The 25,240-nt window shown below is 60.4% G+C and overlaps 6 protein-coding genes across 9 annotated transcripts; 4 read left to right on the plus strand and 2 right to left on the minus strand.

Moving 5' to 3' along the window:
• Positions 1-3,071: 3,071 nt before the first annotated feature.
• HDGF (heparin binding growth factor) lies at positions 3,072-4,796 on the plus strand. The gene is made up of 5 exons (XM_042892547.1): positions 3,072-3,519; positions 3,668-3,806; positions 3,894-4,076; positions 4,145-4,350; positions 4,495-4,796. The coding sequence occupies exons 1-5, from the start codon at positions 3,389-3,391 to the stop codon at positions 4,499-4,501; spliced, it is 666 nt and encodes a 221-aa protein (XP_042748481.1). The 5' UTR covers positions 3,072-3,388; the 3' UTR covers positions 4,502-4,796.
• A 501-nt stretch (positions 4,797-5,297) lies between these two features.
• MRPL24 (mitochondrial ribosomal protein L24) lies at positions 5,298-6,410 on the plus strand. Its single transcript, XM_042892543.1, has 5 exons — positions 5,298-5,549; positions 5,631-5,726; positions 5,805-5,908; positions 5,982-6,112; positions 6,192-6,410. Exons 1-5 carry the CDS (start codon positions 5,367-5,369, stop codon positions 6,326-6,328), a joined length of 651 nt encoding a protein of 216 aa, XP_042748477.1. The 5' UTR covers positions 5,298-5,366; the 3' UTR covers positions 6,329-6,410.
• Positions 6,411-6,510: 100 nt separating this feature from the next.
• Positions 6,511-8,735, minus strand: METTL25B (methyltransferase like 25B). Its single transcript, XM_042892542.1, has 7 exons — positions 8,682-8,735; positions 8,395-8,526; positions 8,022-8,318; positions 7,885-7,947; positions 7,067-7,803; positions 6,795-6,982; positions 6,511-6,729 (listed from the first exon to the last, which is right to left on the minus strand). The coding sequence occupies exons 1-7, from the start codon at positions 8,694-8,696 to the stop codon at positions 6,563-6,565; spliced, it is 1,599 nt and encodes a 532-aa protein (XP_042748476.1). The 5' UTR covers positions 8,697-8,735; the 3' UTR covers positions 6,511-6,562.
• A 228-nt stretch (positions 8,736-8,963) lies between these two features.
• On the plus strand, positions 8,964-12,803 carry ISG20L2 (interferon stimulated exonuclease gene 20 like 2). 4 transcript variants are annotated; one of them, XR_006182532.1, is made up of 4 exons: positions 8,964-9,617; positions 9,972-10,172; positions 10,508-12,062; positions 12,306-12,803. XR_006182532.1 is itself a non-coding variant. In XM_042892544.1 (3 exons), exons 1-3 carry the CDS (start codon positions 9,027-9,029, stop codon positions 10,619-10,621), a joined length of 906 nt encoding a protein of 301 aa, XP_042748478.1. In that variant the 5' UTR covers positions 8,964-9,026; the 3' UTR covers positions 10,622-12,803. The 4 variants fall into 4 exon arrangements, 1 of the variants encoding a protein (XP_042748478.1); XR_006182534.1 differs by having other exon boundaries at positions 10,508-11,801; positions 11,854-12,803; XR_006182533.1 differs by having other exon boundaries at positions 10,508-11,801; positions 11,893-12,803.
• A 2,805-nt stretch (positions 12,804-15,608) lies between these two features.
• Positions 15,609-18,887, plus strand: CRABP2 (cellular retinoic acid binding protein 2). The gene is made up of 4 exons (XM_042892545.1): positions 15,609-15,793; positions 17,714-17,892; positions 18,156-18,272; positions 18,365-18,887. Exons 1-4 carry the CDS (start codon positions 15,724-15,726, stop codon positions 18,413-18,415), a joined length of 417 nt encoding a protein of 138 aa, XP_042748479.1. The 5' UTR covers positions 15,609-15,723; the 3' UTR covers positions 18,416-18,887.
• Positions 18,888-22,139: 3,252 nt separating this feature from the next.
• LOC122192085 (dnaJ homolog subfamily A member 1-like) lies at positions 22,140-25,132 on the minus strand. The gene is made up of 7 exons (XM_042892541.1): positions 24,962-25,132; positions 24,680-24,875; positions 23,836-23,940; positions 23,531-23,758; positions 23,219-23,449; positions 22,909-23,009; positions 22,140-22,824 (listed from the first exon to the last, which is right to left on the minus strand). Exons 1-7 carry the CDS (start codon positions 25,091-25,093, stop codon positions 22,600-22,602), a joined length of 1,218 nt encoding a protein of 405 aa, XP_042748475.1. The 5' UTR covers positions 25,094-25,132; the 3' UTR covers positions 22,140-22,599.
• Positions 25,133-25,240: the final 108 nt, after the last annotated feature.

The following is a 25,240-nucleotide window of genomic DNA, read 5'->3' on the forward strand; positions in this document are numbered from 1 at the left end:
CCTCCCTCCAGGCCGTGGCTCCTTGCTGTGGGGCTCAGAACGGCGTGGGTTCCCTCCCCCCAGCCAACTTTGGGTCGGTTTATGGTGGTTTTGTTGGCCAGGCTACGGGGAGAGGCACTCAGTCAGGCAGCGGCCTGGCAGCACGCAGCCAAAGCGGCCATGGGGAGGAGGGGCAGCCTGCATGGGCCCTGTCTGCTCCAGCCCTGTGGGGGAGGAGGACCAGGGGGATCCGTGAGGACATCACACAGGGCCTGGAGCTCACATCACCAAGCCAAGGCCTTTCTGCAGCCTCACACCAGGCCGGACTCCTGCAGCCCAAATTAGCACAGGCCAAGGCGGTCGCTTGGGTTTCAGCCTCCATGGCTGCTCTCGGCCTGGTCTTACGGGGACACAGCCCTGAGGCCCACACCGGCCCCTCTGCAGGACTGAATCCCCTGCCCTCCCTGACCCCATCACTTGCCCTGGCAGCGTGGGCAGAGCCATGACTAACGGAGATGCTCCCGTCCCCTCCAGCCACTCGCTGGGGTTTTTTGTTTTCCGGCTCCCGGAATATGAAGCAGGTGTGGCCGGGAGGTGGCAGCTCCTTCCCCTCCCTGGGGAAAGGAGAGGTGCTGGGGCTGTTTTTTTTGCCCAGTGCATGCTTTGGGGGCTGCCCCCTGAAATAGAAGTGCTGCAAGCATCGAGCATGTTCCATTGACACCCATATGCAGAAAGCTCTCAGTGTGGCCTGTATGGAGAGGCTGCATTGGAGGGGAAACTAAGGCACTACAGCTGGGAGGTGGTACCAGCAGTAAGGACAAAGCAGTAAGGACACCCTTATGCTGTTCCTACAGGGTCCTTCCCGGCACCTTTCTTGCTCGCAGGCCATTATTGTCAGTTGCTTGGGTCAGATGCTGCCTCAAGGCTCTGCTCCCATCACTGGGTATTGGGTGTGGGTGGGGGCTGTGTGTGCTTGGATGAGGCCCTCCTGTGCTGGCAGCAGGAGCTGAGACTGCCCCAGGGGGACAAGAGAAACCTGTGGGGCTGTGCCTGGCATCATGCCACTGAGATGCAGCAGTGTCTCTTAGGACATGAGATGCATGAGCACTGCCTCCCTGTGGTCTCAACTGGTTAATCCCCCCTTCCCCAACCTAGTCACAATCCTGTTTCCATCACTGGGGAAACTGAGGCAGAAACCAGCGGCTGCCGGGTCTCTGCATGTGTTGTCCCAGGCTCTGGGCACTGGTTACAAAGTCCAGGTGCCAAGGTTCAGTGCAGAGTCCGTGTGGGGTACGTGCTTGTCCTGCCCCAGCTGTTCTCTAGAGCTGTCCCTCCTGTCCCACCCCCTTGTTTTGGGCCCCCCCTGGGTTCCTGTGCAAAGAACAGGCTGGTGACACCATGGCACCCCATCCTGACTTATAGCAGACTGGGATGGACAAACAGACATTGGTGCTATGGCAGAGCACCATGTGGGCTCCAAATGGTGAAGGGTTTCCCGACAGGCCCAGCACCCACCTGTGCTGTTGGCACCCAGTCTGGCTATCTCGACGACACCCCCTTATCTCCCTGCCCCTGCTTCTTCCCCACCCGCTGCTGTGAGTAGAGATGTTTTGGGAGGGTTGGGTGAAAAAAGGCAGATAAGAGGCTGCCACCCGTTGGATCCCACCCACGATGTGAATCCACGCCCTTTCTGGTTACCTACATAGTGTCCAGAAATCCATGGGGTCCCTGCTGTAGGCTGCATTGTGCTGCTTTGCCCAGCCACGACCTTGGCCAAGGACGGATCCTGGTACATGGATGTGGCCACTGTGTACCACAGGGCTCTGGGACAATAGGGTCCCTGTCCCTGCTGGGGGATGTCCCACAGAGTGAACTCTGGGGGCTGAGCCACTGTGCACAGCACCACGTGCACAGCCTCTCTTCAGGGATGGAGGTATTAAAAATGTCTGGTCCTGCTTGCAAGGCATTGCGGCCCCACCAGAGCTGTATCTGTACCGTGTTATCCTCAGCAGGGTGAAGTAAACCTGTAAAGGGCCCTTTTGAATGGGAAAAGTTGAAGCCATTGGGGTGGCAGAACCGGGATATTCCCACAGGAGTGGGGAATAGATGGGTCCTCACCTAGACCCTTTCCCCTTGGAGCTGATGGGGCTTTTGGTGCCACTGCTGAGGAGAGACCTGTGGAAACGTGGTCTGTGTCTGAGTGTCCTGCAGTGTGGGGCTGGGCAGGCTGGCCAGCTGCCCTCTGAATCAGATTTTCTCTTCTGCCCCATCAGCACTGTGGGTGAGGGTCCAGCACCATGGTGTGAGGCCAAACTCTGCACTGTCAGGAGCCGCTCACTCCATCCGTGCCCCAATTTCTCTGCTGTGTTTGTAAAATGGAGCTGGGAACAGAGGGCTCCCACACACGGAATGTGTCCTTGCGGCCAGGAGTGCTGGATGGAGACATCCCATCCCTCCTGGGCACTCCCAGCCCAGGGCTGTGCCAGCACTGTCACCCGGTGCAGCCCTGTACCTCAACTCTTGGACTTCTCAGGATATTTCCAACAGAACCCCCTCTGCCAGCTCTGGCATTGAGTGCTGCAAGTTGCTCCAGGGCCACGTCTGAGATGTGCCAGGAGGAAGGAAACAAAAAAAACAACCAACCCACTGGCAGCCCCGTGGGAGCCCCACACCAACATGGCACCTGGGGAAACTGAGGCTCAGCACTGATGTCTGGCAAAGGTCGTGCCATGAGTCAGCAGCACGCTGTCAGCAGGACACAGCACTGGAGCCAGCAATCTCACCCTGCCACCCTTCTCCGCTTCGAGACCCCCCACCCTACTTCTCTCCTTCCACCTCCCTTTGAGGCTTCCTTGGGAATTTATGGCTGCGCTCGTGCTGGCTCAAGCCGGGGTTATTTTTAGACTCTATAAAAAGCTGCCAGAGCCACTTTGCGCTCCGCTCCCGCGTGGTGCACTGGGAATATTCACGCTTGGTGAATTGGCACCTGCTGGCGGGGCCGTGCTGGCTGCTCGCCGAGTTGGGGGCTCGCAGAGCTCCAGGCGAGCTGGGGTGTTTTGGCCGCTGCCACAAGAGCTGGGTTGGAGCTGTTCCTCCTGCGTGCAGCCACGATTTTGCTGAGCTAAATGTGTCTGAGCCAGTCTAGACAAGAGCTTACAGCGACCGCTTCTCGCTGCCCCCTCCGGTGCCCGCAGTGCTGCCACAGGGATGCAGCTTCACATCAGGCTGTGTGATGCTCAGGCTGGATCCAGGTGCAGTGGAGTGCCCGTCCAGCCCAAGGCTGCCATAACCTTTGTGTTATCTGCTGGTTTTTGCCCCTGGTGCTGCTGGCTGCTGGGTGAATTCCTGAGGAATAAGGCCAAAAGGTGGCACACAGTGGCCCATATACCCGTGTTCTAAGCGGTGGGTGATGTCCTGTCACTGTGCCCTCCCCAGCCCTCACCCCTTTCTCCATGTCATACAGATCGACGAGATGCCAGAAGCTGCAGTAAAATCCTCCTCCAACAAATACCAAGTCTTCTTCTTTGGGACCCATGAAACGTGAGTGGAGCCGTGGTGCATGTGGGGAATGGGGTCAGTGGGGTCATAGATGGGACCCACTCTCTGTGGTCTGGGTCTCTGTGGGTGCCGTGATGCCAATGAGGTCCTTCCCAGCTGCTGTTGTTACTCACTGCTTCCCCCTGAGCAGGGCATTCCTGGGGCCCAAAGACCTCTTCCCCTATGAAGAATGCAAGGAGAAGTTTGGGAAACCCAACAAAAGGAAAGGGTTCAGTGAAGGTTTGTGGGAAATAGAGCACAACCCAACTGTCAAAGCCTCCGGGTACCAGGTAGGTGACATCCCTCTGTGGCCACCTCCTGCCCTGCTCTCTGGGTGTCCTGTCCCACCCTTCTAAGCCCCCCATGTCCATTGCCAGCCCACCCAGAAGAAGACCTGCTCTGAGGACGCTGAGCCAGAGCAAGAGCCAGAGGGTGATGGGGAGAAGAAGGGTAACGCAGAGGGCAGCAGCGATGAAGAGGGGAAGCTAGTGATTGATGAGCAATCCAAGGAGAAGAACGAAAAAGCCGGGATCAAGAGGAAAGCAGAAGATGCTTTGGAGGTAGGAAGGGGATGGAGACATGGTCGGGGGGCACTGGGGCTGGGCTGAGCCTATCTCTTCCTACCCAGGACTCCCCCAAACGCACCAAGGAGATGGAGGGGCAGGAAGCAGAGAAGAAGATAGACAACGAAGAGGCCCCCAAGGAGGAGCTGAAGCCCAACCCAGCCGAAGGGGAGAAGGAGAAGAACAGTGATGCTGCCAGCGTGCCAGACGCCAATGAAGCCAAGCAGGAGGGCAAGGATAAGGCGGAGGAGGTCAGAGACCACAAGGAGAGGTGAGGGCAGTGAACGGGGTGATCCCAGTCCCCAAAATGCAGGCTCCCTTCTACCCATGTGGGCACTGGGGAGCAGCCCTGGCAGCAGGGTGGGAGTCCCGGTGCCATGGGGTCCATCACCGTGTCTCTTCTTGACCATTGCAGCCTGTAGTGGCCTCCCTGGCGAGCTGATCTCCCGCTGTCCCTTCCCTGCTGGGCTCCCAGGGTGTTGCCCCATCTCACCCTCGTCACGTCCACGGCTCCGGAAACGAGAAACAAACAGAAAATGAAATTAAAAAAAAAAAAAAAAAAAAAAAAAAAAGAAATGAAGAGAAACCCAGTAATGAGAACCCCTGAACCGACCTGCATCTCCTGGCCCTGCTGTCGTGGGGCGCATGCTTTGTATTAGTGATTTCTAGGGGGCTGATCAGTTGATTTGAAATAAAAGCGATTCATGCCTTTTTAAAGTGCTTCTGCCTGCATTTCCCACTGGGGGTGTGGGCCCCATTCCTGCTGTGGGCCCCTTTGGGTCGTTTTGTGTTCTTGGTGCCAGCAAGAGCCCTGAAGGAAATGCAAATGGGAATGGAGGTGAACTGGAAGAGGGGAAAAAACTGAAGGGAGGCAATGGGAGCCCTGGGCTGCTGCCTTGACTCCTGGGGAGCCGTGGGGCTGGAGCTGTAGTAGAAAATGCACCATAGACGGAGCTGGGCTCGCAGCCGCCCTGCCCACTGCTGCTTCACTCGAGCCTCTCCGTCCAGGACCTATTATGGGGCAATGGGGGCCGTGGGAGGCAGCTGGAACTACAACTCCCAGCGTGCCCCGCGCGGCATCCCACGTTGTTCCTCCGCCCAATCGCGGCTGCTCCCGGGATGCACCGCGCCAGAGGCGGAGAGAGAGGCGCAACTCCCGGCGGGCGCTGCGGTGTGGGCGGGAAGGGAGGGAGGGGCGGACGGACAGACGGACGGGGGGGGGGGGGCGTGGTGGGGAGGGCAGCGCTGCGAGTTCGACCCCCGTCCGGTGCCCTCAGCCCCGGCACCATGCGCTTATCGGCTCTTCTGAGCCTGGCAGCCCGGCCTAAGCTGCCCAAGGATTACCGGCACGGCACCTGGCGACCCGGCACCGTAGCCGAACGCATCCGGAATCCCCCGGGCCTACGCCGCAAGAAGATCTTCGTGGAACCCATCAGCAGGGAGGATTGGAAGGTGTTCCGCGGTGATACGGTGAGCACACGGCACAAAGCCCGGGGTAAGTGAATGGGGGAAGCCCCGCTGAACCCCCACCTTCCCTCCAACCCTGTGCAGGTCCAGGTGCTGACCGGGAAGGATGCGGGGAAGCAGGCGATGGTCACCCAAGTTGTACGCGCCCGTAACTGGGTGGTGGTGGAAGGGCTGAACACGGTGAGTATCGAGCGTGGAGGTGACCCCAGATGCATCCCAATGGGCGCAGAGCAGCCGTAACCCTGCCCTGTCCCGCAGCATTACCGCTATGTCAATAGGAATGCCAAGTACAGCAGCACCTACATTGCGAGCGAGGCTCCGCTGCTGCTCAACCAGATCTCCTTGGTGGACCCTGAGGACCGGTAATTCGCACGGGGAGCTGGGGAGCCCTCTGCTGGCTTCAGTGCTGACCCTCTCACATCCTGTGCCAACCAGGAAGCCAACAGAGGTAGACTGGAGGTACACAGAGGAAGGCGAGCGTGTCCGTGTCTCGCTACGCACCGGCCGTATCATCCCTCTCCCTCTGCGACAGCGCCGGGATGGCATCGTTCCTGAGCAGTGGATCGGTGAGGGGATGGGGGATGGCTGTGAGCTGCAGCATCCAGAAGGTGCTTGGAGGCTCAGCTGTGTTCCCTCCACCCCCAGATGGCCCCAAGGACACATCGGTAGATGATGCACTGGATAAAACCTACACGCCATCCCTGAAGACCTTTGAGGAGGAGATCATGGACGCCATGGGGATTGTGGAGACGCGCAGGGCTAAGAAGTCCTACTGGTACTAAATCCTACTTGAAACCTGGCCTGAAGCTGTGTTTTGTGCTCTAATGGCAGCAGCTTGCAATAAAGATGCCCCTTTATTTTTCATGGCTGTGATGCTTTTTGGCAGCTCTGGGTCACGCTGACAGGATGCAGACTATCCTGCTATGCCTCCTCCCCTCCTGCTCACTCAGTCCAAGCCTCGCGCTGTGTAAAAGCAGGTTTTATTGTAGCTCGTGCCTCATAGCCAGCGACTGGGCTCAGCCCTGCCCCTGCCCGCCTCCACCCCTCACCATGTCTTCGTTCTCACGGATGTCCTTGTCCAGGCCTGATAGCACTGCATCCAGTGGCACCCGTGCAGCCACCAGCACCAGGTTGCGTGGGGAGAACCGGGGGTTGAAGAGGGGCACGAGGGCACATTGGAAACCTGTGGACAGAGGGACGGTTGGCACCTGCAGCTCCCCGCAGCTCCCCCACCCCGGCAGCACCCACCTTGCTCCCGCAGGTACAGCAGGCGATCAAGCAGGATGAGGGTCTCCACCAGTGGGGCCAACAGCAGCACCAGGCTGAAGAAGGCAACCACCTTGTGCTGCTGACACAGCATGGCGCACACCGACTCTGAATCCAGAGGCACAGCAGCTGAGTCCAGCCCCACAAGGGACAGCCCCAGCCGGGCGTACCTGTGGGATAAAGCCATGCCAGTCCCACAAGTGCCCAAGGAAGATGCCAGGAGGGGATCGAAGGGGAAGCGACCCCATACGCACTCAGGGAAGCTGAGCATGTGGGCTTTCTTCATTGTCTGCACTCCCAGGTGCTTTTTGCTGGGATCAGCTGCCTGGATGAGGGTCTCCAGCACAGCACGGTAGCAGTGAATGCGCAAGCATTTGCTGTCCCTGTGCAGCCGCTCTGTGTATTCCTCCACCGCGTGGCATGCAGCCTCACGAGCCCGGTAGGACAGCGTGTGACCTGGCAGCCCAGCCACCCAGGCGCTCAGCGGGTAGCCCGGAAGGTTGGAAGCAGTTGGCTCAGGGCACGTGGAGAGTTTCATATAACAGCAAGCTGCTGAGGTGACAGCAGCCACCTGGGGGCTGCAGGCGAAATGACGCAGGAGGGCCACGCTGAGGTCCCCGCAGGCATGAAGCCCAGTCAGCAGTACCTGCTCGCTATCCACAGGCCATGCCAGTGGGTTCCTGGCAGCGAGGGCTGGCCCTGGAGTGGGGGCAAGCAGGAACTCTTGCCCAGGTGCCTGAGGGTCCAGCCAGCCAGCCACATGTTGAGGGCATCGGGGACAAAGGGATGCAGGATCTGTAGTGTCTCGGGCTGCGTTTGGGTGGTGTTGGGAAGGTGGCAGCCTCCTACTGTCACCCTGTGCCCGGGCTTTCCCCAGCTCCCGCAGCAACTCCTGGTCAAAGTGCTCTGCCAGGCTGACCAGGCGGCCGTCACCCTCCACAGCAGTGACGGACAAGCCAAGACTGAAGGCCAGGAAACGGGAGAGATGGCCCTGGGGGGGGACAGGAGGATAAGGAGATGTGCTTGTGCGGGAGACATCCCTGAGGATCACCTCACAGCAGCCCCTTCCTACCTGCCCTGCACCCACGTCCACCACACGTTCACAGCCGGTGGCCTGGCTCAGCCGCTGCAATACCTGTAAGGAGAGGGGACTGTGGGTTGACAGAGAAGCTGTGAGGTGACACCAGGGGGGAAAACTGGGACACCCACCTTGCCCAGGCGCCAGATCTCATGCTGCTTCTTGGGCTTGACGTGACGGCGCAGAAGTGGGTGTAAGTGGGGGCTTTGGCAGGGCGGGCGTGGGGCATCCCCCAGCTCCCCACGGGGGAAGGAGAGGACACGGACAGCAGTGGTGAAGGCCAGCAGGGAGAGTGGCCACACCGTGCCCTGCCTCACCATGCCCCCAGTCCCCAGCAGCATGGCTGCCAGCTGCGGGGGGTCTGCCACTTCTAGGGCTGTCTGCCAGGTTGGTGGGAGCTTTGCCCACAGCCCCTCAGTGAAGAAGTCCTGTGGGGAGTGAGAGTTGCTGGACACGGGGCTGGGGACATGCTGGGGACATGGAGGACACGCTGGGGACACTCACAATGATGTAGGAGTCAAGGAGTGGTCGGTAAAGTGACAGGAGGCGGACGATGTTTGCTGCTCGCTGCTGTTCCCAGTGCAGGGGGGGACAGGGGGCACCTGCCATGGCTGTGATGTCACGCTGTGATGTCACCTGAAGGTGTGATGTCACTCAGAGACCCCTACTCTGGGGGTATGACATCATCGAGGGATGCCAACCCCCTGCCTGTCCATGACCTCAAAGAGCCACAACATCCTTCAGTGCCATGCCACAGGGCTGTGACACCATTCATAGCCACAGCTCTTTACCTGCACCCGTGACATCACAGATCCGTGACACAACAGGGTCGCGATGTCATGAGATAAGCCAAACCCCCCACCCAGGTACTGCAGGGCCATAGAGACGCCCCTCCCGCGGGCCAGAGCGGCCCCATGCGCCACTCACCGCCCGGCCCCTCCGCGTTCCCGCCGCGCATGCGTAACCGCCCGCTGGGCGTCCAGAGAGCATGCGCAGTTTTGCCATCACCCCACTGCGCAGGCGCACGGGCTGCGTGCGGATGTCGCGCATGCGCGTAGTTGCAGACGCTCTTCCGTTGCCGGCAGTTTCTGCTTCCGTTGGTTGGGAGGGGATCGTTGCGCGCTGCCGGCTTCAGCATGTCAGACCTCATCCTCAACGTCACCTTTGGGGTCGTCGAGCCCGCCCGTCGCGTCCCGGCCGGGAACCGTAAGCATAGGAACTTCTTAAGGCGACGGTATTTGGAACGGAAACGTGCGCTCGGGCAGAAAGAGCGCCAGGCGGCCCCGCAGCCCAGAGGAGGCCGCCCAAAGAAGCGCAGCAGGAAGAGGAAGCTGAAGGTGGACGGCGGGGAGCGGGAGGAGCACGAAGGGAAAGATCCCCCCGGGTCATCCGGCGGCAGGGAGCCTTCAGCTCGCAGCATCACGCAAGAAACGGGCACCAAAGGGACGCAGGGAGCAAAAAAAGGGACGCAGGGCCCCGTGCGAGCCTCCGGGCTGCCCCCAGTGCCCAGCAAGTTCGTGGCTATCGACTGTGAGATGGTGGGCACCGGGTTTCGTGGGCAAACCAGCGCTTTGGCCCGCTGTAGCATTGTGAACTATGAGGGCGATGTGCTGTACGACAGCTACGTGCGGCCCACAGAGCCCATCGTGGACTATCGCAGCCGCTGGAGCGGCATCTGCAAGAAGCACATGCTCAACGCTGTCCCCTTCTGGGAGGCTCAGAAGGAGGTGTGATGTTGGGGGTGGTGTGGCCATGGGGCAGGGAAGGGGGACTGTGCTCCTGGTGGTCTTTGGGGGATGACTCGGGTGGGTGGGTGGGTGGGTGGGGGACTGCTGAGGTCAGAGCATGCTGGTGAGGACTGCCCACATCCCAGTCCCCATCCTGCAGCAGAGGGGATGTCACCTCATGCCTCTGCTGCTCCCATTCAGTCCTACATTACAGCCCTCAGCTGTGATTCCCACTGGTAGCGGGGTAGACCCATGTTCCTGGGCACGACCACCACTCTTCTGTGGGATAGGATGCTCCAATGGGCAGCATGGTGCACTGAGGCCTGCTCTAATGCTCCCTCCTTCCCTCCCCAGATCCTGAAGATCCTCTCCGGAAAGGTGGTGGTCGGCCACGCCGTACACAACGACTTCATGGCTCTCAAGTATTTCCACCCCAAAGCACTCATCCGCGACACATCCAAAATCCCCTTGTTGAACCAGAAGGGTGGGTTCCCTGAGAAGAAGGCCGTCTCCCTGAAGAACTTCGCTAAGAAACTGCTGCGCAAAGATATCCAGGTCTGAGGCTGCTACGAAGTCACTTCTGGGGCAAGAAATTTTCCGGTGTCCCTAAGGAGCCTAGGGGACAAACAGGCAGTGTGAAGGGGCTGTGGGGAGGTTTGCCCTGCTTGTTTGCAATCTGTGCTTGGGTAGGGGACAGAGGTGTGTTATTTCCCGTCCTGGGGCTGGGGAATCCCAAGGTCAGTCACTGCCTTGTACCTTGGTCTCTTCTCTGAAAGACTTCTTGCAAGAGCAGTTCAGCTGCAGAGCCAGCAGCTGAGAATGTCACTGGGGCTTTTTCTTTCTCAGCAGTGCCCTGGGCCGTTCCAACTCTTTGTCACTGTCCCCAACAGGTTGGCAAAAGCGGACATTGTTCAGTGGAGGACGCCAGGACAACCATGGAGCTGTACAAGATTGTGGAGGCAGAGTGGGAGCAGCACTTGATACTGAACTCTGAGCAGAAGTGACTGCCCTCACAGTCCAGCCCAGACTTCATGGGTCACAGAGCCTTGAGCCAGTGGGAGGAAGAATAGGATGAGCAGAGGCAGCAAGTGCTCTGGTGCACTCTAGCTCACTGGTAGTGGAGATAGTAGCATTATCAAGTTATGACTGTTCTTTCTCCCTACTCTGAGCATTGCATTGCCTTTGTTATACCGTGCTGTGTACCCCACCAGAGATGTGGGGAGAGCAAGGGCCACCTGTGCCTTCTGGGGGTCTATCCAGTCCCAGAGCAGTTCTCGCCTGTCAGAGCCCTGTGGGACCCCAGTGATGTTGGGGTACCCAAGCCTGGCTGTACCAGGAAGAGCATTCCTAGGAGGGCAGCTGGGGGACCCTTATGGATGGGTTCTGCCCAGCTATGGGCAGAGAGGGCACAGAAACTGCTCTGGGTACAGCACTGGAGCTATACCAGCTAGGCTCATCCTGAGCACAGAATCCAGACCCAAGGAGCAATCCTTCAGGCCCTTAGGCCAGTTGCCTCCCATGTTTCACAACTACCTCTGACAAGGACCAGCAGGGGCCACGACTGCCACAGGGTTCCGGGACACAAAACAGGCTGAGGCAGGTCCTGCCAGCTGGGAAGTCCCTGCACACCTGGAAGCTGCTCCCCCGCGGGATTTGAGTGCTGTCTTCCTCTTTACATAAGTGCTGCTGTGGGGGCTGGGGTGGGACCACTGTCCCCATCTGTTTGTCTCTGCCACCGGGGACGCTGTGTCCTTTACAGACACCTCTGAACACCGACGTGTATTTGCTGAACTCTTGAACACGTCCCGAGTTCTCGGTCTGCTCTGGTCAGCCCACCGTGGAGCAGCTTTGAAGTGAAATGTTAATGTTCAAAATGCCCATTAAAAAAGAAATTATTAACAAGCACTTCCTTTTGGCTGCAGAGCCCTGGGGAAGATGCTTAACCCCGAATGCACAGGAAGCGGTGCAGCCTGCACCTGTGGGGCATACGATGACCATGTCTGTCCCCCTGTGTTCCAAATTGCCAAGCATGGCTGTGTATTCAGCAACAGGGGAAGCAGGAGGGACTTCCCACCTCTCCAGCTTGCAGGCTCTGCGTGAAATCTTGATGTTGTTTGAAATCAAAGCAGTTCAGGAGAAGGCTGGGGAAGGGCTTGCAAAGGAGCAGGCGCCAGACTCGACACGGTAAGTCCCAAAATGGGTTGAGTGGGACTGCAGGCATGGGCTGCTCCCTCAGCTCTAAATATTGGTTTTTGTGACCCCATTTTGTGACCAGAGCTGCACAGACAGGAGAGGTGCCCATGCCTGATGGAGAGCAGCAGATCTCCTTCCCCCTGGGCTCCAAGCAGGCCCTTGATGCCTGGGGTGACTGCTGTGAGCTGTCACCCACCACCTGCGAGCAGCTGCTTTGTGTTGACCTTTCCTACGCCTCTTCTTCATGCCCAGGTATGAGCCATGGCTCTGCAAAGTTCCAGCAGTGTTGGGACCAGTGTGCAGAGCCCAAGGTTCCTCCCTTTATTTTGGGCTGTGTGGACAGAGCTGTCCCCAGCTGGGAGACCCCTTATCTGCACCTGAGCCCTGTCATGGAGAGAGACTGGGAGTGGAAGAGCAGAAGGGCTTGGGGAGCAAAATGGGGGTCCTGACCCCAGCGCTGCTGGGCTTAAGGTAGGTTGTGCTCTCTCTTAACAGCAGGATGAAAACAACACACTGGCACTGTCCCTAGCTGGTGGATGTGCCGTGCCCAGGGCAGAGCGGACTGGAAACCAGCTAGATCTTACTTACCCTTGAGCCCCCACTGCTGCTTTTCCCTTGGCCATGGGCTCTGCCCACCCAGAGTCCTGCTGGGGTGGCAGCAGGAGAGAGCCTTAGCTCTCACTCCCTTCCCTGCATGAGGAGTGGGGCAGCCAAAACTAACATGCCCAGCCCAGGCTGCTATCCCTGTGCACCTCCTCCATCACTACAGCTCCAGCTGGTGGGTGATGCCGGTACTGAGCAGACCCTGGGAGTACAGCCAGCCTGGCCGGTGCATCCCCATGCGTAGCTGAATGAGACAGGCCTGAATGCACGTCACATTTTCCAGTGTTTTGGGGTGTTTATGCTGTTATACTCAGCTCTCAGCATGTCCCAGGCAGGGATAAGGGGTGGGAGCGACAATCGTGGCCGGAATAAAACACTTCCCAACCTCCAGATGTTTGGCTGCGTGACGAGAGCGGCTGAGCGAGAGACACTCGTTAAAAATCTGCTGGGTTTGGGGACGTCTGGGTCACCAGGAGGGGACAGCGGGGCCCTGATGCAAAGGATTGGGCCAGACAGCAAAGACAGGGGGGGAATTCTAGTGGGAGCCATTCGTTTTGCGTTTAAACACTGAGGATTTATTCACTGTGCCAGTGAGGGATGCCCAAGCTACGCAGTGGGGGGAGGAAGAGAAGCGGGCAGCACGCTACCAAGCAGCCATGCATGTGTGCCTCATGCAGTGTGTGTCCATCACAGAGCTGTTGTGGCCCCAAGCACAAAGGAAGGTGAGGAGGCATTGGAGAGGCCGGGTGCCTTTGTGTCTGGCTGCGTTTGGAAGCAATTAAAATGGGGTGGGAGTTTACAATCTGGGTTATAAATGGCCGACCGTTAAAAAGTTTTTACGTCTGGAAATGAGAACCATGCGGTCCGGCCCCATCTTGTCGGCAGATGCTTAATGGAGCTCCTGGGGGGTAGGGGGGGGGTCACAGCACGGGGGTAGGGGCTCCAGTGGGAACCACTGCGGGGTCCCATGGGTGCTGTGCCACCGCTGTGCTCCCCGTGAGGGGCTCAGGGCCATCGTTGCGGTCACTCCACGCAGATGGGGGGCACTGGGGGGGCTGCAGTGGTGCTCAGATGGCTGCAGTTTGCTGGGATTGCTGTGGTGCATTGCAGTGCCAGCTGTTTCCAGTGGCTCATCCAGCTGTGCAGCCGGGTGTGGGAGCTCCGTGGCTCCAGTGTAATCCCTGTCTCTATGCTCAGCCATCCTGGGACAAGCGGCCCCACGCGGGTTTGCAGCCGGAGCCGGAGTTTCGTGGGCCAGGAAGAGGGGAACGGAGAGAGGGGTTTATCCACCCTTCCCCATACGATTCCTTCCAGATGTGGGGCTGCCTGGGGGGTTCTGCCCAGCTGCGTCCTGGGGGCTCAGTGTGAGGGTCTGCAGCTTTGCCAGCACCCCACCCGTGCTCCCCTGCAGCCGGTTCTCCTGGAAATATGGCATTTATTTTTTTTTTCACTCTTTCTCCAAATATGGGGGTAAACGTTCAGCATCACTCATCCCCCCTGTGCCAGAGGGGACACAGATCCTGTTACACCAGGATGAAAAGGGACGGTGGTGACTCCCTGTCAGACCCCTCCAGCTCTGCCTGGGGGTGCATGGGGTTGGGTGCAGTGTGGGGTTTGTTCCTTTCCCCCATGCTTCCCGTCCTGCAGCCCACGGAGCATCGGCAACGCTGTAGGTAAGGTTATGTCAGCCCTTTGTTACAAATCCTGTTCTTCGGGGGATTAGAGGCATGCTGCAAGCCAGGGCTTGGCTCACGAAAATCACAGCCCAGAAATTTGGGGGCGAGGAAGCCGGGGCCAGGAGGAGGGGAGGCAGCTCTCTCAGTAAGAGGGGTTTCAGGATCTTCCCGATGGGCAGGAGGGAGCTGGAAGGCAATTGCCAAGCTGTGAGCAATGAGCTCAGCTTTACTGCTGGTTCACACGGGGCTGTGCAGAGAGATCTCCAGCTGTTGGGTGCCCTATGTGCCCCAAACGTGCCAAACCTTGGACCCTTGGGGCAGTCTGCTCTCCTGCAGACAATGGGGACAGTGGCAGCATGGACACGACTGAGGGTGTCCATCACTGCACAGAAGTCTGTTTTCACCCACAAAATCCATCTCCCTACGTTTCAGGGCTGCCAGTGACCCAAACGTCATTTATTGTGCAGTGCTGGGATGGCACCACGGCACAATGTGCCCCATGCAGCTCCTTCCTCAGGCATCTCACCAGAGAGAAACCCCAGCAAACAATTCATCACGCTCTGAGCAGACCCAATCTATCAGGGCTTTAATCTCACATTAGCAGTTAATCTTGCTTTCCACCGGCCTGCAGCCAAAGCAAACTTTCCTCAGCCCCGTGCAGACCAGAGGGTTCTGTTCTGGGCATGGGGCTCGGATGGAGTGGGGCTGAGCACAGCTGCACATGTGCACAAATGCTGCAAGCACACATGCATGCAACACATTGCACGCACATGCGTGTGCGCGCACAGAGCCATGCACACCTGGCACACACCAGCACATACAAAGCACCCAGCTGGCACAGGGCTGGGCAATAATCCATCCCCAGGGCTGTTGGGGGGCTGCAGGCAGATTTGGGGGGTGTGAGAAGTCTTGGGGAGGTGTGGAGAAACCGGGAGGATGGAGGTTGATTGGGTGAGGCGAGAGGTATTGGGGAGATTTGGACAGCTGGAGGATGACAGGGATGTAGGGGGGATGTGGGAAGCTTTGGGGGGATGTGGGCAGTTTGGGGGGGATGCAGGCATGAGGGAGGCGCGGACAAATTAATCCTTTGTGGGGAGTTATAGGGGGGATGCTTGGGTTAGGGAGATGCAGGTGGTTTGGGAGGCGCCTAATTTTGGGGGCGATGAGGGCAGTTTTTTGGGGGGCACGTGGGAAGTTTTGAGAGGTTCTGGAAGTTTTGGGAGATGCTGCAAGTTTTGGGAAACGATTGAGGTTTTCTGGAATGACGGAAGTTTTGGGGGAACGATGGAAGATTTGGGGACGATGGAGGGGTGCCCGTAAACCTCAACCCCCGCCTGCGTTCCCCCCCCGCCCGTCCCGGTGCTCGGCCCCACAGGTGAGAGGAGCGCGGGGCTCCGCCGGCAGCGGGGCCGGGGCGGGGGCGGAGCGGGTGAGCCCGGCCATAAAACGGCGGCGCGGGGCCGGAGCCCGATTGAGCGGCTGCGAGGCGGGAGAGCGGCGGTGCCGGTACCGGCGGAGCGGACGGAGCGGACGGAGCGGACGGAGCGGAGGTGCCGGTGCCCCTCGGTGCGTTTCCACCACCTGCTCCTCCTTAGCACCATTTCCCACTTCCCCGGTGCCCCCCGCTCGCCGCGATGCCCAATTTCTCCGGGAATTGGAAGATGAAGAGCTCGGAGAACTTCGAAGAGCTGCTGAAAGCGTTGGGTGAGTGAGAGTCCCGGGATGGGTGAAGAGCGGGAGGAGTCCGGTTCCCATCGCCCCCCGGATCCCTCCAGCAGTGCGGGTCGGGGATTGCACGTAAAGCCTCCAGGGCTCGGGAGAGCTCCCCGGCCCCGCTTCTCCCTACCCCTGCGTCTCACAGCCCGCTCCATTCCTCTTCCTCGTGAGGAAACTGAGGCACAGCTCGGATGCCCCCCCTCAGCTGCAGCCTGAGAGCCCCTCGCCTCTCTTCTGCCTGCCTCAGTTTCCCCACTGCAGTGGTAACCCCGGGCTGCACACCCCCAGGCTCACCCTGCATTACCCCCTTCGCATGGACACCCCACTCCCCCCCCCCAGTACTCCTCATCCCACACCCCGGTCGCACCCAATGGGATGGAGTGTGGTACCCCAAAACCCCGGCCTGCAGGGCTTGGTTTGTCCCCCACTTCCCACCCCCATAGCACTGTGGGTCCTCAGCTGGAATCCGTGCATGGGGACACCACTGGGGTCCCAGGTTTTGGGCAGGTCTGGCCCCCCCCCCCCCCCCCCCGCTGTTCTCCTCTGCCTGACCCCTCCCCACCCGCCGAGGAGTCGCTGGAGCAGAATATTTTCCAAGTTAGGGGATACGTAACAAATACTTCAGTATAATTATCACTTTCTTGGATTTCACTCCCTCTTCGCCCCCTCCTCCTCCCTCTCTCCCCTCCATCACCGCCGGTGAAGTGGTGCGGGGAAACCTCATCAGGAAAATCAATCTGTCGGGCACAGCGCAGCACTCTGCCTTTCCCACGCAGCGCATGAGGCTCCTGCAACCCCCGGCCCTGGGTGAAACCCACCCCCTCCCCTTCCCCCGGAGGCACTGTGCCACCCCCGTGGCTCCTAACTGCCTTAGGGGGACACTTTGTCCTCATGCCCACACAGGGGAAGGTGCAATCGTTGCATTTTAGCATTACGGTGGGAACAACCCCACATGGATGCATCTGTCCCCGGTGCAGGGTTTGTTCCTCTAGGGATGCTCCATCTCCTCCAGGGATGCTCTGCTCTGTCTGCAGGGGCTTCCTGCCCTCCCCCCAATCCCTGGGGGCACGTGGAGCTGGATGGGATTGGGGAGGGGGCAGTGGGGTGCTGGCCAAGAGCCGACCTGCTGCCTTCAGCTGCCCGAGGGTCACACCATGGGAACAATGTCCCCAAAGAGCAGCTCCCTGGGGAGCGGGGCTGCCTGGGTGACAGCCCAGGGATCAGGCTGTGATGGATGAGTCCGTAGAAGAGTGGGGACAAAGCCACAGCTGCATTGTGGTTAGCATGAAGGGAGGGGGCTGCGAGAGTGTAATGATGGGTGTGAGACCACCCCCCCCCCCCCTTGGCCTCCAGATGTAGGGCGGGAGCCCTGCGCCATGTCCCCGCTGTCACCCCGCGCGCCTCCCCATCACCCTCAGGCACATCCGGAGCCCACACAGCTCCCCCCTGCCTGAAGGTAACGAGCACCAGATGTGGCCCAGATGTGCAGAGGGGGGTTCATGCGCCCCCCCCAGCCCCCCTCCCCACACACACACACACACCCTCCCTCCATGTTGTGCTGTCTGCAGAGCTCGGGGTCCTCCCAAGCTGTGTCACTGCCAAGTCGTGGAGTGGGGGGCGGGGGGCAGCCACGTGCCCCCTGTGCGCTCTGCAGGGGCTTATGGCATCGAGCCCTGAGTGCAGGGGAGGGAAGGGGGGAGTGTTTGCACGACCTCATGCCCCCCATCTGCAACCAATTCCATAGAAAAGCAGCAGCATCTGTAGCTCGGCGCAGCTCTGGAACACAGCCGGGGGTCGTCGTCACCGCCATCCCGAGAGGCACTTAACCTCCCCTCCATGGGTCACACACCGGGCTGGGCGGTCTGGGATGTGGGGAGGGGTCACTCTGACACCGGTCCCTGCTTGCAGGCGTTAACATGATGCTGCGGAAGATCGCGGTGGCTGCGGCCTCGAAGCCAGCGGTGGAGATCAAGCAGGACGGTGAAAGCTTCTACATCAAGACCTCGACCACCGTGCGCACCACTGAGATCAGCTTCAGGATCGGGGAGGAGTTCGAGGAGCAAACGGTGGACGGGCGGCCCTGCAAGGTGGGCTGAGCTGCACCCGTTTGTGTGCGTGGATGTGTGTGCATTCACTGATGTGTGTGTGTGAACGTGTGCACACATCCAGCATGCAGTCCTTCCCCCTGCTCCCAGGTGATACACGTGTCCAGCAACTGCAGGTTGTGGGGACAAACAGCTCCATCTGGTTGGTGGTGATGGATTGTAGTGCCTGATGGGGCTGGGGGCTGCTTCCCCTCTCCCCCCCCCCCCCGTACCCCCCAACCAGTGCTGTTCTCTCTTCTCTATAGAGCTTGGCCAAGTGGGAGAGTGAGAACAAGATGGTGTGTGAGCAGCGGCTGCTGAAGGGCGAGGGACCCCGGACGGGCTGGTCCCGAGAGCTGACCAATGATGGGGAGCTCATCCTGGTGAGTGGGGGGCAAAGGGGGGGTTGGACGGTGATGGGGTGCATGCTGAGAAACTGTTGGAATAGGGCTGTGACCAGTGCTCCTTATTGCAGACCATGACAGCTGATGATGTTGTCTGCACCAGAGTGTACATCCGGGAGTGACGCACGCCACCAACCATCTCCCCACAACGGCTCCAGCCCCCCCCCTGCCCCTCCCCATGCCTTTCCCGTGGCCCTGTGTCCCCCTGCTCCCCTGTACCTGCCCCGTGTCCCCCCCCCTTCCCCCTCCCTGTGGCTGTGGGGGTGCACTGAGCAGCGGGATGTTGGGGAGCACCCCATCCTTTGGGTTTGATGTTTTCTGGTGGGTTTTTTTTTGTTGTTGTTGTTGTTTTTTCTTTTTTATAACTGTTTTTGATTCACTTTGACCTCACACCCGGTGCTGCACCCCTCGCCCTCCCCTGCAGCTCTGCTCGCTCTGCTCCCTCCCCGGTATTTATTTGTGAATAGTTGAATGGAATGGAAACACTCAACAGCTCCAATCCGGCAGTGCCGTGCAGTTCCGACCCCTGGGAACGTCTCCTCACCCCTCTTCCCCTCTCCTGTTTCTAATAAAGCTCCAATCCCCATTGCTGTCCCCATCCCTCCCGGCCCTGCTTGCGTGTGCTGATCCAGCTCCGTGCCACAGCCCCAGCGTTGTGCAAAGGGCCGGGGGCAAAGGCGGTGCTGGGCGATGCCGTGTGGCGCATCCCTGCGTGGGAAGCACGGGGCATCCGGAGCACGGAGCCCCAATGGGTGCAGGTCTGGAGGGGGTAGAGGGGAGGAAACACCAAGTGCTGCCATGAGGTGATGCTCGTGGTCCCAGCTGGGTTGCCCCTATGCTGTCTTGGCTGTGTTAACAGCCCCGGGGTGGGTGATGAGATGGAATTGGGGGGGGGGGGGGGGTTCTTTTCGGCCACGAGGTGGGTGTGCTGTTTGTTGCATGGGAGTATGAGGAGCACTCGGCAAACTGTCCCGATTTTAGGTGGCAGTGGGGGTGTTGAGTGCCTCCTGGTGAGCATCCTGCCCTCGGTACTCTGATTCTTTGGGGGAAAAGCCAACAGTAAAGCAGCAAACCCCGAGTAAGCTGGGAGCCTTTGGGGCAAGGGGCAAAGGGGCTGCTGTGCTGCTGCTCCCTGGGTGTGTCGGTGGTGGCAGCAGGGTTTTTACCAGGAGTGGATGGGAAACAAAAGCTGTGCCCTGGGAAGACGGGAGCGGCTGCAGATGCCTTTGGGGTGACGCAAAGGGGGGGGTAAGGGAGGGGGGGGTAGCGCTGTGGGTTCCTCTACGGGGGAGAGCAGTGGGATTACAGCTTTGGGAAGGGAGGGGGGGAGTTGTGAAGAGGGGATGATGGGGGTAGCGCTGTGCCTCCAGGTGCTGCTCCTGGAATGCGCCTTAAATCTCCCCCCACACCGGGATCTGGACCACTGCCGGCTCCTGACGTCACCGTGCTGTAACGGGACCGGGTGGCACCAGGAGCTGCTCCATGTCCCCCCCCCCCCCCAAGACCCGGCCATGCAATGATGGGTGGTGGGCACTGCCGACCCCCTCCTCCTTTCAGCCGAACTCGTTTCTCTCCCCGGAGATTTTGTAAAAGAAACGATCCGCCTCGAGCAGCTCTTAATGAAAACCATGAGTTCCAACCCTCGGCCCTCACGGTTTTCCGATCCAGAGGAATATCCTCTTTCTTCGTAGCCGCCCAGGGGACGGCTCCAATTTGTCTCTCTTCCGAACCCCGGGCGGGAGGGGAAGCAGCAGCGCCGGTGGTGAAAGCGGAGATGGCAGCAGGGGCCCCGATGGGGGCTGTGCCCCAACAGCTGGAGCTGCACATCTGGATGACGGGGGTGCACATCTGGATGGCGAGGGGGCAGCCTGGGGGTCCCATCTCGCTTCTTGTGCTGCTGATGGGGGGTACAGAGACGACGTGTCCCAGCCGTTGGCTACCCCACGCCAAGAGTTGGATGGCGGCCGCTCAGTGAAACAAAGGCGGATTCCTCCTCTCAGCCTCTGTTTATTGTGCGAAGAGCGGAGGGGAGCGGGGCTCTGCAGGGCTTGGGGAGAGGGAAGGGGGGGGGGCTGCTGGAGTGGGTCCCAGGATGCAGAGCGGTGCTCGACTGGAAAGTGCACGGGTGGTGATGGTGATGGGTTCCCCCAAAAGGGGGCTGCAGGGTTTTACCCCTCCCCCTCCAAGCTCACTGTGGGTGGCTGCGGGTGCCCCCGAGCCGGCACTAATCGGCTGTCCGCTGACCCCCGGGCTGCCCCCGGCTGGGGAGGGGGCCCCGCTCAGCCCCTTGCCTTTCATCTGCCGCAGACAAAGCCCTGCGAGGGGCTGGGGGCTTCTGAGCCGCTTTGTGCTGCGGGTGATGAATGTGTGACCCACGGGGGGTTGCGACCCTTCTCCCTCTGCCTTTGTCATGCATTTTTTGGAAGTGGGGTCCCCAGGGTGTCTCCAGGTAGCTCCCACCATGCTGTCGGCTGCGCAGTACGGCTTTGTCCTGAGATGCGTTGGTTCTCGTCCTTGCTATGGGGCCGCTGGCCAAGCTGTGGGCTGGGCTGTCTGCGACCGCACTGCAAGGATTTCACCCCTAACCTCATACTGGGGCTCGAGCAGGATTGCACGCCGCTCCTTGCTCCCCACGAAGGGGTTTTCAGGTGCACTGCAACCGTGCCGAGGGGCACAGGGAGGGCACTGTGCTGGCGTTACACAGGGAGCGCAGCGTGACCGCGTGGGCTCCAGATAAGGGCTCAGTACCGCCATGCCCCACGGTTCCACGTCCCATTGGGTCCCCTTCCCGAGGGGCAGCACGCCGTGCCCGGTCCCCAGGGTCCCTCATCCCGGTGTCCCCGCTTGGGACGCGGTGACACAGCCGTCCCCATGGCGCTCCCTGGGGCAGCCGGGGACAGCAGTGCCCACAACTGGGCGAGCAGGGCGGTATCCCAATGCCGCCGGCTTCAGGAGGTGACAGATGCGAGGTGCTGTCACCTCCCCACGCGATGCCACCCTCAAAACAGAGCAACCCCCCCCCATCCCATCCCATCCCATCCCATCCCATCCCATCCCATCCCATCCCATCCCATCCCATCCCATCCCCCGCAAGACCCTCCTCGCTCCTTTCCAGTTTTGACTTTCAGGGTCCCATGGACTGACCCCGTTGTGGAAGGGGGAGGGGGGGAGGGTTTACGGGATCCGGTTTGACCCCCGTGCTTTTGTTCCTCAGCATTTGAGCTCATCTTTTGCGGAGGAGGGGAGGGGGGTCTCACTTCACCGCTCAACCCCCGCAGGGTGGCGTTTGCGGGGTCTCTGCCAACCCCAGCCCCAAGGATGCAATGGAGCGTCGGCGCAGCCCACCTGCGTTGCTGACCCCTGGCGGCTGCCTGCAGGGGAACGATGACGGAAGCGTGCCTCAGTTTCCCCATCTGCTGCCCCGGTAATGACAGGGCAGTGGGAGGCCCTGCCCGGCTCCCCTCCTCCTGGCGCTGGGCTGCTTCAAAGGGCCCTTTCCCTGCGGCGGGGGCACGGCCCGGATTGTGAGGGCAGCAGCGGCTGCCGGGGGGGGGGGTCAGGGCCAGGACCGCGGCTCCCCTCCCTGCTGAGCAAGGCTGGGGAAACTGAGGCACGCCCGCAGATCAAAGCGGGCGGTGCGCGAGGCTGCCCCCGGGGGGGAGCGGCTGTGGGCCGGCAACGAGGAGTCAGGATTGCTTTTAATGCCACATACAAAGTCCTCTCCACCCTCCCTCCCCATCCTTCCCCTCTCGCCCCCCCCCCCGAAAAAAAAACAGACTTAAAATTATTCCAAAAATAAATAAAAAGGGCCAGGTCCCCCCTTACCCCCTTCTGTGCAAAGAGAAAAGAGAAAAACCCCCTCCACTCCCCAGGCCAGACCCAGGCTCCAGCAGGAAAGAAATGGGCAAAGCAAGTGAACCGGCGGCAGCATCACCCCATGGGGTGGGGGCTGCAGGGTGGGGGTCCTCAGCCCTGCGCAGGGCAGAGCAGGTGGAGGGCAGCAGATCTGGAGCCTTCCCCACCCATCTCCTTGGTGTGGAATGCTCAGAGCTGCCCGATGCTGGGCACAATGCTCCTGGCCCCACACTGTAGATAGGGAAACTGAGGCAAGGCAGCATGGCCCCCGCTCAGCATCAGTCCAGGGCTGCGCTGTCCTGGTGCAGGGAGAGGGGATGACTCCAAAAGAAGGGCGAGTGCTGTGGGAAAGGTGACCTATGTACATCCCTGAAGGTCAACGGCTCTCCGAGCCCCTTCCCCACCACGCTGCCCCCTGCCCCTGCATGGGACGAGCCCCCAACAGCCTCGGCTATGAGGTCTGGCACTGCACGTGCTGACGGGTGCCATCCTCGAAGTCATCCTCGTGGTATGCTTCGCCATGCGGCCGCCGGCCTGTACTGCCATGGGACGTGTAGTCACTGAGTTCCACCTCCTCTGTGTCCTCAGTGGCCATCACCTCCTCCTGGGGTGGGAAGAAGGCCTGGAGCTGGCGCAGGCGTTCGGTGGGCAGCCAGCCAGGCTCGGGGAACTTCACCTGTGGGTACAGAAGGGTTGGGGACGGAGGTGGGCATGGGGAGGCCACACAGGGTCCATAACCCATCCCAAACCCACACCTCACCTCGAACTTGAGGATGAGTTTTCCTTTCTGGAAGGGGCTCCTGTAGACGGGCATCCCCTCGTTGGGGATGCACTTCAGGTCCCCAGGTCGGATGACATCACCTGAGAAAGAGGATGAGTGTCACTGCGCCATGCACCACCGCACTGTGCATCACCGCACTGTGCCCCCATGCTGCTCCCAGCTTTTTTGCTGGGGACTTTGTGCAGATGTGGAGGAAAAGGGGAGAAGCTGCGTCCCCGTAGAGCTGGGGAAGAGTGAAACTCAAGGACAGTGCAGGATGGGACCACGGGGACACACGTCCCCATCCTACCTGGCTGCGAGGCGACAAGCAGGGTCCTGTTGTCCAGCGTGCGGATGACCTGCCTGCAGCCACACAGCGCATCTGCCAGGCTGATCTCCCGCCTGACAATCAGATCATCACCGCTCCGCCTGAACACGGGATGCTCCTTCTGGTCCAGGACAATGATGATGTCCCCAGGCTCCAGGCCAGGCACTTGGTCACCTTCCTCGTGGAAGGTGATCTTCTGCCCATCCTTCATACCTACAGGGAGAATTCAACAGCTCAGATCGCAGCTCTGGAGCTGTTATCACAGGTCACCCTCTTGGCACAGCCCTATCTCACCTTTATCCAGGTGGACGCTGAGGATTTTTTTCTCCCGCACGACCTTGCGGCCATTGCAGGTGAGACAGCAGTCGCGGGGCCGGATCCACTCGCCCTGGCCCTGGCACTGGGAGCACACCGTCTGGATCTGCTGGATCACGCCGGGCCCCAGCTGGTGGATACGCACCTCCATGCCCGAGCCGTGGCACTTGGGGCACCGCCGCTGTGCGCCCTCCCGCACCCCGCAGCCTGCGGGCGAGGGCAGGTGGGGGGTGAGGGCTGGGCACGGTGCTGACCCCCTGTCTCGGTCCCCCCCAGGCCCTCACCTCCGCATTTCCTGCAGATGATGTTCTTCTGCAGGGACAGCTTGCGTGTGGTGCCGTTGTAGAGGTCCTCCAGCGACACGGAGAGCTGATGTACCACCGTCTTGCCTGGAAGGATGGAGAGCCCAGATCGGCACCCTGCTGCATGCAACAGGGCTGCACCTTCAGTCACTGCTCTGCTGTCGCATGGCAGAAGAAAGCTCGGATCCTGCAGACCCCAGGGGCAGCCCCACATCCCAGCCCCACAGCCCTCGCCATGCTACAGCTGTTCATCACCAGCCCTACCCAGAGGTGCCAGGAAGCTCTCTTTCACCTCCTAATTGCCCTGCAATTAAATCCTGCCACCTCAGCAAGAAGCGCCCTGGCAAGTCATCGAGCCATCCCCTCTTGCATGACCCAAGCCTAAAGCATCCTGCTGTCACCAGAGCACCCTGCACGCCCTGCATCCCCAAGGCCGTGGGGAGCCGAGGGCAGCGCTAGGTGACTCACCCCAGCCTGGGGACAGCGGGGGACTGGGTAGGGCGCTTTGAAGAGGGGCAGGTGGAGAAAGTAATGAGGGTGACAAAGAACTGTGCTGGGCTGTGCACCGCGAGGAGCGAGGTGGCCCGGGGGCCACCAACTGGCTGCTGGCGTCCCCAGAGTCAACAAGCCAACCCCATCCCATCCCCCAGAGCCAACACAGCCAACATGTCAACCCTGTCCTGTCTTCAGAGCCAACATGTCAACCTTGTCCCATCCCTAGAAGCACCAGGTCAGCCACATCCCCAGAGCCAACAGGTCAACCCAGTCCCATCTCCGCTCTCGCTGTCAGCTCAGTTCCAGCTCCCAGTGTCCCCAGTGCCCGTACCTCGCCGGTCCGCCCGGCCACGCATCCTCACACCACCTCCAAAGAACAGATCGAAAATGTCCATAGGGGAACCGAAGCCGGGGCTGCTCCTGTTGCCCAGGCCACCCTCCTTCATGGCCCTTTCCCCTCCTCGGTCGTACAGAGCCCGTTTGTGGGCATCTGACAGCACCTCGTAGGCCTGTGAGATCTGCTTGAACTGAGAGGGAACAGAGGGTGGTGAGCGGGGCAGAGGGAATGGGGGGATGTGAAGCTGGGTTATGGGGGAGGATTTGGGGTTCCTACCCTCTCGCCCTCGCTGGGGTTCTTATCGGGGTGGTAGCGCAGTGCCAGGCGTCGGTATGCCCGCTTGATCTCATCCAGGCTGGCGCCCGGCCGCACGCCGAGCAAGTCGTAGTAACCCGTCTCCTTCACCATCGTCCTCGCTGCTGCGAGGGGGAGGCGTCACCCCCGTGTCCCGCATCCTCCCCCCTCCCCCCCCAGTTTCCCCATTCCCACAGCCGCCCCACTCCGCGTGCCGCCCGTCGATAAGCCCCAACGTTGCGCTGGGGGAATGAAGAAGGG

Source organism: Lagopus leucura, unplaced genomic scaffold, assembly GCF_019238085.1.
Source record: "Lagopus leucura isolate 7727_CA_CO unplaced genomic scaffold, USGS_WTPT01 236-6_obj-0_obj, whole genome shotgun sequence".
NCBI classification, from domain to species: Eukaryota; Metazoa; Chordata; class Aves; order Galliformes; family Phasianidae; genus Lagopus; species Lagopus leucura.

Coding starts and splice junctions, on each gene's coding strand:
- HDGF (XM_042892547.1), top strand. CDS start 3,389: ATGTCCTGTCACTGTGCCCTCCCCAGCCCTCACCCCTTTCTCCATGTC. Junction 3,520..3,667: donor TTCTTTGGGACCCATGAAAC/GTGAGTGGAGCC, acceptor CCCCCTGAGCAG/GGCATTCCTGGGGCCCAAAG. Junction 4,077..4,144: donor AAGCAGAAGATGCTTTGGAG/GTAGGAAGGGGA, acceptor CTTCCTACCCAG/GACTCCCCCAAACGCACCAA.
- MRPL24 (XM_042892543.1), top strand. CDS start 5,367: ATGCGCTTATCGGCTCTTCTGAGCCTGGCAGCCCGGCCTAAGCTGCCC. Junction 5,550..5,630: donor AGGTGTTCCGCGGTGATACG/GTGAGCACACGG, acceptor AACCCTGTGCAG/GTCCAGGTGCTGACCGGGAA. Junction 6,113..6,191: donor CGTTCCTGAGCAGTGGATCG/GTGAGGGGATGG, acceptor CTCCACCCCCAG/ATGGCCCCAAGGACACATCG.
- METTL25B (XM_042892542.1), bottom strand. Junction 8,319..8,394: donor TCCTTGACTCCTACATCATT/GTGAGTGTCCCC, acceptor CACTCCCCACAG/GACTTCTTCACTGAGGGGCT. Junction 6,730..6,794: donor GCTGTACCTGCGGGAGCAAG/GTGGGTGCTGCC, acceptor CTCTGTCCACAG/GTTTCCAATGTGCCCTCGTG.
- ISG20L2 (XM_042892544.1), top strand. CDS start 9,027: ATGTCAGACCTCATCCTCAACGTCACCTTTGGGGTCGTCGAGCCCGCC. Junction 9,618..9,971: donor TCTGGGAGGCTCAGAAGGAG/GTGTGATGTTGG, acceptor TTCCCTCCCCAG/ATCCTGAAGATCCTCTCCGG. Junction 10,173..10,507: donor TGCTGCGCAAAGATATCCAG/GTCTGAGGCTGC, acceptor TGTCCCCAACAG/GTTGGCAAAAGCGGACATTG.
- CRABP2 (XM_042892545.1), top strand. CDS start 15,724: ATGCCCAATTTCTCCGGGAATTGGAAGATGAAGAGCTCGGAGAACTTC. Junction 17,893..18,155: donor TGGACGGGCGGCCCTGCAAG/GTGGGCTGAGCT, acceptor TCTTCTCTATAG/AGCTTGGCCAAGTGGGAGAG. Junction 18,273..18,364: donor ATGATGGGGAGCTCATCCTG/GTGAGTGGGGGG, acceptor TCCTTATTGCAG/ACCATGACAGCTGATGATGT.
- LOC122192085 (XM_042892541.1), bottom strand. CDS start 25,093: ATGGTGAAGGAGACGGGTTACTACGACTTGCTCGGCGTGCGGCCGGGC. Junction 24,876..24,961: donor ACCCCAGCGAGGGCGAGAGG/GTAGGAACCCCA, acceptor GTTCCCTCTCAG/TTCAAGCAGATCTCACAGGC. Junction 23,759..23,835: donor CATCTGCAGGAAATGCGGAG/GTGAGGGCCTGG, acceptor CCTCGCCCGCAG/GCTGCGGGGTGCGGGAGGGC.